This window comes from Leucoraja erinacea, unplaced genomic scaffold, assembly GCF_028641065.1.
Source record: "Leucoraja erinacea ecotype New England unplaced genomic scaffold, Leri_hhj_1 Leri_540S, whole genome shotgun sequence".
NCBI classification, from domain to species: Eukaryota; Metazoa; Chordata; class Chondrichthyes; order Rajiformes; family Rajidae; genus Leucoraja; species Leucoraja erinaceus.
Window position 1 is genome coordinate 51,464 of NW_026576444.1, and position 10,671 is coordinate 62,134.

At 47.9% G+C, this 10,671-nt stretch overlaps 1 protein-coding gene across 1 annotated transcript; it reads right to left on the reverse strand.

The window, feature by feature from the left end:
- Positions 1-2,945: 2,945 nt before the first annotated feature.
- LOC129694098 (zinc finger protein 229-like) lies at positions 2,946-9,239 on the reverse strand. The gene is made up of 2 exons (XM_055630825.1): positions 9,129-9,239; positions 2,946-8,485 (listed from the first exon to the last, which is right to left on the reverse strand). The coding sequence occupies exon 2, from the start codon at positions 8,347-8,349 to the stop codon at positions 6,955-6,957; it is 1,395 nt and encodes a 464-aa protein (XP_055486800.1). The 5' UTR covers positions 8,350-8,485; positions 9,129-9,239; the 3' UTR covers positions 2,946-6,954.
- Between the last annotated feature and the right edge of the window lie 1,432 nt (positions 9,240-10,671).

Here is a 10,671-nt window from a genome sequence, read left to right on the forward strand (position 1 = left end):
TTCTAGAGAGTATAAATCAGATTCAGATTCATATTCAATTTTAATTGTCATTGTCAGTGTACAGTACCAGTCTTTCTTCATATGTCCTGACATCCCAGGAATCAGTCTGGTGAACCTTCTCTGCACTCCCTCTATGGCAAGAATGTCTTTCCTCAGATTTGGAGGCCAAAACTGTACACAATACTCCAGGCGTGGTCTCACCAAGACCCTGTACAACTGCAGTAGAACCTCCCTGCTCCTATACTCAAATCCTTTTGCTGTGAATGCTAACATACCATTCGCTTTCTTCACTGCCTGCTGCACCTACATGCCTACTTTCAATGACTGATGTACCATGACACCCAGGTCTCGTTGTATCTCCCCTTTTCCTAATCGGCCACCAGTCAGGTAACAGTCTACTTTCCTGTTTTTGCCACCAAAGTAGGAGGAAGAAAGATTCTAAGGGGAGAAAGGGACAACCATGGCTGACAAGGGATGTCAGGGACAGTATAAAAATTAAAGCGAAGAAGTACATCGTAGCAAAGATGAGCGGGAAGCAAGAGGATTGGGTAATGTTTAAAGAGCAACAGAAGATAACTAAAAAGACAATACGGGGAGAAAAGATGAGGTACGAAGGTAAGCTAGCCAAGAATATAAAGCAGGATAGTAAAAGCTTCTTTAGGTATGTGAAGAGGAAAACATTAGTTAAGACCAAAGTTGGACCCTTGAAGACTGAAAAAGGTGAATTTATTATGGGGAACAAGGAAATGGCAGTTGAGTTGAACAGATACTTTGGATCTGTCTTCACTAAGGAGGACACAAACAATCTCCCTGATGTACTAGAGGCCAGAGGATCTGAGGTGACAGAGGAACTGAAGGAAATCCACATTAGGCAGGAAATGGTGTTGGATAGACTGATGGGACTGAAGGTTGATAAATCCCCAGGGCCTGATGGTCTGCATCCCAGGGTACTTAAGGAAGTGGCTCTAGAAATCGTGGATGCATTGGTGATAATTTTCCTATGTTCTATAGACTCAGGATCAGTTCCTGTGGACTGGAGGGTAGCACCGTCATTCAATGTGATCATGGCTGATCATACCCAATCAGTACCCCGTTCCTGCCTTCTCCCAATGTTGCCTGACTCCGCTATCTTTAAGAGCCCTATCTAGCTCTCTCTTGAAAGCATCCAGAGAACCAGCCTCCACTGCCCTCTGAGGCAGAGAATTCCACACTCACCACTCTGTCAGAAAAAGTGTTTCCTCGTCTCCGTTCTAAATGGCATAATCCTTCCTCTTAAACTGTGGACCCTGGTTCTGGACTCCGCCAACATCAGGAACATGTTTCCTGCCTCTAGCGTGTCCAAGCCCTTAACAATCTTATATGTTTCAATAAGATGCCCTCTCATCCTTCTAAACTCCAGAGTGTACAAGCCCAGCCGCTCCATTCTCTCAGCATATGACAGTCCCTCAATAGCCAGAATGTCCTTCCTCATATTAGGGGACCAAAACTGTACACAATACTCCAGGTGTGGTCTCACCAGGGCTCTGTACGACCTCTTTGCTCCTATATTCGATTCCTCGTTATAAAGGCCAACATGCCAGTCGCTTTCTTCACTGCCTGCTGTACCTACATGCTTACTTTCATAGACTGATGTACAAGGAAGCCCAGATTACGTTGTACTTCGCTCCATAGATGCTGCTGCACCCGCTGAGTTTCTCCAGCATTTTTGTGTACCTCCCGTTGTACTTCCCCTTTTCCCAACTTCACGTCATTTTGATAATGCTGAAATAGGTGCTAGTTGCCTCATGGCAATATCCTTGTAAACATTTTCTCAAGAGCATTTACTTTCTACCTGTTATTTAAAGCAGAATAAGAACATATTGACTGCATGATATTTTCTGTAATTCCAGATGTCGGCAGTGGGTCCAGAATACTCGCCGACATGATCTCCTAAACCAAACTGTGGAGTATTTGTCAAATAACTGCCGTCTTATGTACATTGTGTGAAATTGTGATTTGTTAGCTGCGCAAAACAATGCAAATGGCGATTTATTTATTATTGTATCTACGTTGGACGTTTTGTTCTTTGGTGAAGCAGGGGTGGGGCTATCATTGTGTTACATACGTTGAATTGTACATCACTTTCACTGGTTAGCTGATATGCTGAACACTGCAACCCTGTATATCTCGCGCACAGAATAATGTGAATTATGTAAATCTTACTATGCATGTCAGAAATAAAAGTGGTAACCATTTTAATGGATTTCTATTTGAATTATTTAAAATTGAGTTGGTTGGTGCAATATTGGTGCCATATGCCGATAATGTGTCGTTATCAGTTATTCAGTGTTAAAAAGAAAAATAAATCACAATAAAAGATATTCCTTCCACAGCACGGCCGAGGCACCAAAGTGAAGTTGCGGGGAGGTTTACAATGTTTTTTTATTTAATGTTCCTTGTCTAATCTGAAATAAAGTTCATCATTGTATATAAAAATCGGAAGAAATGTAAATGTGCGTGTTATATGATTATATACATCTATATCACATTCATATATGTGTGTTCTTTCCAGCACAATCTAATCAGTTGTATGCTCGCTGAATAAAACCATCCTTCAGTTATACATCATTTGTAAATCTTGCTTAAACAAATTCAATTTTGTGAAATATTTAATTTAGATAACCCCACCATTATAGACAGATCTCATTCCACTCTCTGGCTATTGGGAAGACCAGACCCATTTTATTGTTGATAAACAACTCCATAGACACAAAAACATTAAGCAACATTCCAGGGCTCGAGAAACTGGAATCTTCAAATTGCTATTATTTTCCCAAATACTGCAGTTGTGAACAGTGTGATTAGATGAATGAATTACAGAGTGCAAATGTAATACAAAATCAACTCAAACACAGCATATGAGCCATTTAAAAATAAATGATTTAAAAAACATTAAAAAATAAAATTACCAGTCAAAATTTATAAATATTTAATTATTTAACAAGAATTAACAGAATTATGAACTAACCCTATATCACACACACAAACTGTTACCCAGCAACGTTGATTACTGTGAGTCGGGTAGGTTACTGAAATGGACAACAAAATGCCTAGGTTCTGCTCCATTGCTACTACACGTCAGCCCATTGCATTTCGCAGCAGTGGCCTATCTTGCTCCACTATAAGTCAAGTCAAGTTTATTTGTCACATACACATACGAGATGTGCAGTGAAATGAAAGTGGCAATGCTCGCGGACTTTTGTGCAAAAGACAAACAACAAAACAACCAAACAAATTATAAACACAATCATAACACACATATTTTTTTACATAATAAATAATGGAAGGAAAAACGTTCTGTAGAGTTAGTCCCTGGTGAGATAGGCATTTACAGTCCAAATTGCCTCTGGGAAGAAACTCCTTCTCAACCTCTCCGTTCTCACCGCATGGCAACGGAGGCGTTTGCCTGACCTTAGCAGCTGGAACAGTCCGTTGCAGGGGTGGAAGGGGTCTCTCATGATTTTGTTTGCTCTGGAGTTGCACCTCCTGTTGTATAGTTCCTGCAGGGGGGTGAGTGAAGTGCCCATAGTGCGTTCGGATGAACGCACTACTCTCTGCAGTGCCTTCTTGTCCTTGGCAGAGCAATTCCCAAACCAGATGGTAATGTTCCCGGACAAGATGCTTTCCACCGCCGCTGCGTAGAAACGCTGGAGGATCCTCGGAGACACTCTGAATTTCCTCAATTGCCTGAGGTGGTAAAGGCGTTGCCTTGCCTTACTCACGAGTGCTGAAGCGTGTGATGCCCATGTCATATCCTCAGAGATGTGGACTCCTAGATATTTAAAACAGTTCACCCTATCCACAGGATCCCCATTTATACTCAATGGAGTGTACGTCCTCGGATGATGTGCCCTCCTAAAGTCCATGATCAGCTCCTTCGTTTTTTTGATGTTCAAGAGGAGGCTGTTCTCCTGGCACCAGAGTGCTAGATCAGCCACCTCCTCCCGGTAGGCCTTCTCATAGAAACATAGAAAGTAGGTGCGAGAGCAGACCACCAGGTCCATCGAGCCCGCACCGCCATTCGCTCATGGCTGAACACTAAACAGACACACTTACCCACAAACAGTAGACACAAGACACAGAACACAAGACACTACCCTCCCCTTTATACCGCTATCACCCCTCTCCACCCCAAGAACCTCGTGATCTCCTGGGGGAGGCAAAAAACCGGATAAAAACCCAGGTCCAATTCGAGAAAAAAATCCGGGAAATTCCTCTCCGACCCCAATCCAGGCGATCGACACTTGTCCAGGAGATCACTCAGGTCTTACTATACTATCCATACCTAGGTCCGTATCCCTGCCCTCTCCCCGTAGCCCCTTATCCCCTTGGCAGCTAAAAAACCATATATTTTAGTTTTAAATATATTTAAAGTTTCTGCTTCCACTGCTCCCTGGGGCAGTGAATTCCATAAATTAACCACCCTCTGGGTGAAGAAGTTCTTCCTCATCTCAGTTTTAAAAGAGCCCCCCCTTATTCTGCAACTATGTCCCCTAATTCTAGTTTCCCCGATCATTGGGAACATCCTCGGTGCATCCACCCGATCAAGGCCCCTCACGATCTTATATGTTTCAATGAGATCGCCTCTCATTCTTCTGAACTCCAAAGAGTAGAGTTCCAGCCTACTTAACCTTTCCTCATATGTCAATCCCCTCATTGCAGGAATGAATCTTGTAAACCTTCGCTGCACTGCCTCCAGGGCTAGTACATCCTTTCTTAAGTATGGACCCCAGAACTGTACACAGTATTCCAAATGTGGTCTCACTAATACTGTGTACAGCTGCAGCAAGACCTCCGTGTTTTTATACTCAATCCCCCTAGCAATAAAGGCCAAAACTCCATTGGCCTTCCTGATTGCTTGCTGCACCTGCATACTAACTTTCAGTGATTCATGTACTAATACCCCTAGATCCCTTTGCGTTGCATTACAACGCAGCTCCTCCTCATTTAGAAAATAACTTGCCCTATCATTTTTTTTCCCAAAGTGAATGACTTCACATTTATTAGTATTAAATTTCATCTGCCAAGTTGTTGCCCACTCACCTAGCTTATCTATATCCTTTTGCAGACTCTTCCTATCCTCCTCATCCCCTACTTTTCCTCCCATTTTTGTATCGTCCGCAAATTTTGATATATTACACTTGGTTCCCTCCTCCAAATCATTTATATAAATTGTGAACAACTGGGGTCCCAGCACCGACCCTTGCGGAACCCCGCTAGTTACCGGTTGCCATCCCGAGTATGAACCATTTATCCCCACTCTCTGCTTCCTATTTGTTAGCCAATCCTCTACCCATGCTAATATATTACCCCCAATCCCATAATTTTTTATTTTTAGCAATAGTCTCTTATGTGGCACCTTGTCAAAAGCCTTTTGGAAGTCCCAAGTATACCACATCCACCGGTTCCCCTTTATCCACCCGGGTTGTTACTTCCTCAAAGAATTCGAGCAGATTCGTTAAACAGGACTTCCCATTTCACAAAACCATGCTGGTTCTGTCCGATGAAGTCATGTTTATCCAAGAGCCCCGTTAGTGTTTCTTTAATAATTGTCTCTAACATTTTACCCACCACCGATGTTAGACTAACCGGTCTATAGTTACCCGCCTTCTGTTTACTTCCTTTTTTAAATATAGGTGTTACATTGGCCATTTTCCAATCCACTGGGACCGTTCCTGCCTCCAGGGAGTTTTGGAAAATTATCACCAATGCATCCACAATCCCCACCGCTATCTCCCTCAAGACCCTTGGATGTAATCCATCAGGCCCAGGGGATTTATCCTCCTTCAGTCTCATTAATTTCCCTAATACCACCTCCTTGGTGATCTTAATAGTATTTAGCTCCTCCATTCCTACCGCCCCCTGTTTATCCAGCGTTGGAATATATTTTGTGTCTTCTATGGTGAAGACTGATACAAAATACTCGTTTAATGCCTTTGCCATTTCCATGTTCCCCACCAACAACTCTCCAGTCTCACCCTCCAATGGACCAACGTTCACCTTAGCCACCCTTTTTCTTTTTATATAGCTATAAAAACTCTTACTATTAGTTTTTATGTTGTTCGCTAAATTCCTTTCATAGTCTATTTTCCCCGTCTTAATTAATCTCTTAGTTATTTTTTGCTGACCTTTAAATGCTTCCCAATCCTCTACCCTCCCACTATCTCTGGCTACCTTATATGCCATCAATCTTTGGTAGGGATTACCTGAAATTAGAGAAGTCAATGTTCTGCGAGAGAGGGAGTGTGTGTGAGAGAGGGGGGGGGGGGGGGCATGAGAGGGTGAAGTGGAGAGAATTTGTGTACGAGTGGGGTGAAATTGGGGAGAGTGACGAATGTATATGTGCAGCTTTATGGGACATTGGTCAGGTAGCATTTGGAGGATTGCATACAGTTCTGGTCACTCCATTACAGGACTGATGTGGTGGCTTTGGGGAACGTGCAGAGATGGTTAACCAGAATGGATTAAAAACATGGAACTACAGATGCTGGTTTACAAAAAAGGACACAAAATGCTGGAGTAACTGTGGGACAGGCAGCATCTCTGGAGAGAAGGAATGGGTGATTGAAGAAATGACCCGAAACGTTACCCATTCCTTCCAGCATTTTGTGTCAACCTAAACACGGCCTATCTATCCATGTGGCATTGTGCCAGCAGGCCGGAGGAACGGTCAAAGGCCTTGCCATAGAGCGGGCAGGTGAAGGGGCTCTGGCCGGTGTGGACTCCAGCAGGTGGTCAAGGCGGGTGAAGCCCTTACCACAGGACGGGCAGGGGAAAGGACGCTCACCGCTGTGGGTACGCCGGTTATGCCACAGGCTGGACATGTTGGTGAAACCTTTGCCACACTCAGCACACACAAAGGGTCTCTCTCCGGTGTGCATCTGCTGGTGCTCACGCAGCCCCCATGCGTTCTTGTCACAGTGGGAGCAGCTGCTCGCCGACGTGGGTCCGCCGGTGCTGCTGCAAACCCCGCGAGCTGTCAAACTCCTCACCGCAGTACGGGCAGTCGTAGGGCTGGCCACTGGTGTGCACGCGCTGGTGAGACAGGGCATGGGAGGCCCTGACAAAGCGCTCTTCACACACCGGGCTGTGGACGGGACGCTCACCGGTGTGCACCCGCTGGTGGGACAGCAGCGTGGTGGAGCGGGTGAAGCCCTTGCCGCACTGGGTGCAGATGTAGGGGCGCTCGCCGGTGTGGGTGCGCTGGTGTTGCAGCAGGTTGCTGGAGCGGGTGAAGCCCTTGCCGCACTGGGCGCAGATGTGGGGGCGCTCAACGGTGTGGGTGCGCTGGTGCATCAGCAGGATGTTGGAATGGGTGAAGCCCTTGCCGCACTGGGCGCAGATGTAGGGGAGCTCGCTGGTGTGCACCCGCTGGTGGGTCAGCAGTAGGGTGGAGCTGGTGAAGCCCTTGCCGCACTGGGCGCAGGTGTAGAGGCGCTCGCCTGTGTGGGTGCGCTGGTGGGACAGCAGGTTGCTGGATGAGGTGAAGCCCTTGCCGCACTGGGCACAGGTGTAGGGGCGCTCGCCAGTGTGGATGCGCTGGTGATTCATCAGGGTGCCGGAGGAGATGAAGCCCTTGCCGCACTGGATGCAGGTGTAGGGACGCTCGCCAGTGTGGATGCGCTGGTGGATCAACAAATGGCTGGAGGAGGTGAAGCCCTTGCCGCACTGGGCACAGGTGTGGGGGCCCTCGCCAGTGTGGGTGCGCTGGTGAATCAGCAGCCTGCTGGAATGTGTGAAGCTCTTGCCGCACTGGGCACAGGTGTAGGGGCGCTCACCGGTGTGGGTGCGCTGGTGCTGCATCAGGCTGCTGGAGGAGGTGAAGCCCTTGCCGCACTGGGAGCAGGTGTAGGGCCGCTCCCCGGTGTGCATGAGCATGTGTTTCTTCAGCTCTGGCAACGACTTGAAGCCTCTGCCACAGTCGGAGCAGGTGAACGGCCGCTCACTGCTGTGCACCCGCTGGTGCACCCACAGCCCCGACGACTGGGCAAAGCCCTTGCCGCATGTGGAGCAGGCATAGGGCGTCTCGCCCTTGTGCACCTGCCAGTGAATCTTCAGGGTCCTCGCCGTCTTGAAGCTCTTGCAGCACTCCAAGCAGTCGAAGGGGCGTTCTCCCGTGTGAACCCGCCGGTGTATCTTCAGTTCATTCGCCGTTTTGAAGGTCTTGCCGCACTCTGAGCAGTCGAAGGGGCGTTCTCCCGTGTGAACTCGCCGGTGGATCTCTAGTTTGCTCCGGGTCAGCCAGGCCTTGCCACAAATTTCACACTCATAACGCTTCTCCTTGTTGTGCCCCGTCATGTGGTCAACCATCGAAGCGCAGCCCCTCGATGCTCAGCCCTCACGCTAAGTAGATGGGGGGGGGGGGGGGGTGTTCAAGTGCACCCTGGCCGCCCTCAATGACCGCTCACATCCCCGTCTCTCCGTCCATAGCAGCGGCTCCTAAACCCTGCAGGAGGGGAACACAGAGAATTAACAAGCTAGTTCTGCAAAATTGTTAAATTGTCCCTAATGTACGTAAAATAGTGCTAGTGTACGTACGGGGTGATCGCTGGCCGGCGTGGACTCCGCGGGCTGAAAGACCTGTTTCTGCGCTGCATCTCTAAACTAAACTAAACCAAAGAAGGGTCTGAAATACTGAATCTTGCCCTGACATATCTCTATATGTATATATTATGTGGTTTGTTTGTTTATACTATTCTTATAACAAATGTAAAGTACTTTGGCCAACGAGAGTTGTTTTTTAAATGTGACTTGACTTGCCCCAAAATGTCACCCAGCACATACTCTCTGTCTCTCTCTCTGTGACTGAAACACTCAATCTGGGCCTGACATCCACGAGCCGAGTCCGGAAACGCTCGAGTCCGAGTTGAGCCGCGTCATCACCGCCGGAAACGCCCGAGTGAGCGCGGCCGGAAAAAAACCCGAGTGAGCGCCGACGCGCCAAGATGGCGGCGCTGGCGGAAATGGACGGGGTGGTCAAACGCATCACCCACGGCGGCCCCGACCCCGGCGGGCGGCAGCGCTTCATCCCCGGCAACAATGTAGCGGAGCGGGGACGCTGGGGGAGAGAGAGGGAGAGAGAGACTCACTGAGAGGAGACGGTGATGGCGGCGGCGATCAAGATGGCGGCGGTTCTATGCACCAACCAAAGATCTGGCACCAACCGTCCCAAAATCCCGCCCCCTTCCGCGCTGATTGGACGAGGAGACTGACGGCGGTCCCGGCCAATTGGCGGAGGGTTAGAGAGACATCCCCCACCTATAGGCTCTGATTGGATGGGGACTGAGTGATGGGCGGACGGATCATCCTATGGGTGGGCTGATGGGAGACGATTTGACGGACGGAAGGACCAGCCAATGGGCGAAGGTTGCAGATTGGCCCGTCCCCTGTCGTTGCTGGTTGGATGGAGAGGGGAGAGGGGCGGACAGACCATCCAATGAGGAGGGGGGAGGGTCTGAGGGTTGGATGGGCCAATGGGCGGGGTAGTTGGTGACTGCCCCGCCTCTAGATGTGGCTGATTAGATGGGTGATGGGCAGCTAGATCATCCAATGAGGGAATGAGTTGGTGGTTCTCCCGCCTCCCACAGGCAGTGATTGGAGGAGGAAACGGCAACGGACATTGGCCTTGGGCAATGGGCGGAGTTCATCGTTGCTCATTGGAGGAGGAGGGAGACGGACAGACGGCCTGGCCAATGGGCGGAGGGTTAGAGGGACATCTGGAGCGTTACAGTTTTGGACATCCTTGTGATTGAGGCACCAGGTTGATCCCTGGGATGGAGGGGCTGACATATGTGGACAGATTCAACATAGAAACATAGACAATAGGTGCAGGAGTAGGCTATTCGGCCCTTCGAGCCAGCACCGCCATTCAATATATATATATAAAGCTTTATTTCAGACACAGGTCCATATAACACTATGTTAGCATTCATAGCAAAAGGATTTGAGTATAAGAGCAGGGAGGTTCTACTGCAGTTGTACAGGGTCTTAGTGAGACCACACCTGGAGTATTATGTACAGTTTTTGTCTCCTAATCTGAGAAAAGACATTCTTGCCATAGAGGAAGTACAGAGAAGGTTCACCAGACTGATTCCTGGGATGTCAGGACTTTCATATGAAGAAAGACTGGATAGACTCGGCTTGTACACGCTAGAATTCAGAAGATTGAGGGGGGATCTTATAGAAACTTACTAAATTCTTAAGGGGTTGGACAGGCTAGATGCAGGAAGATTATTCCCGATGTAGGGGAAGTCCAGAACTAGGGGTCACAGTTTAAGGATAAGAGGGAAGTCTATTAGGACCGAGATGAGAAAATCATTTTTTACACAGAGAGTGGTGAATCTGTGGAATTCTCCGCCACAGAAGGTAGTTGAGGCCAGTTCATTGACTATATTTTGGAGGGAGTTAGATGTGGCCCTTGTGGCTAAAGGGATCAGGGGGTATGGAGAGATGGCAGGTACAGGATACTGAGTTGGATGATCAGCCATGATCATATTGAATGGCGGTGCAGGTATTCAGAGCAACTGGAATCTTCATATTGCTATTATTTTCCCAAATATTGCTGTTGTGAACAGTGTGATTAGATGAATGAATTGCAGAGTGCAAGTGTAATACAAACATCAACTCAAACAC

Bases quoted from the DNA above. Each gene is read 5' to 3' on its own strand.
- LOC129694098 (XM_055630825.1), bottom strand. From the start codon at position 8,349: ATGGTTGACCACATGACGGGGCACAACAAGGAGAAGCGTTATGAGTGT.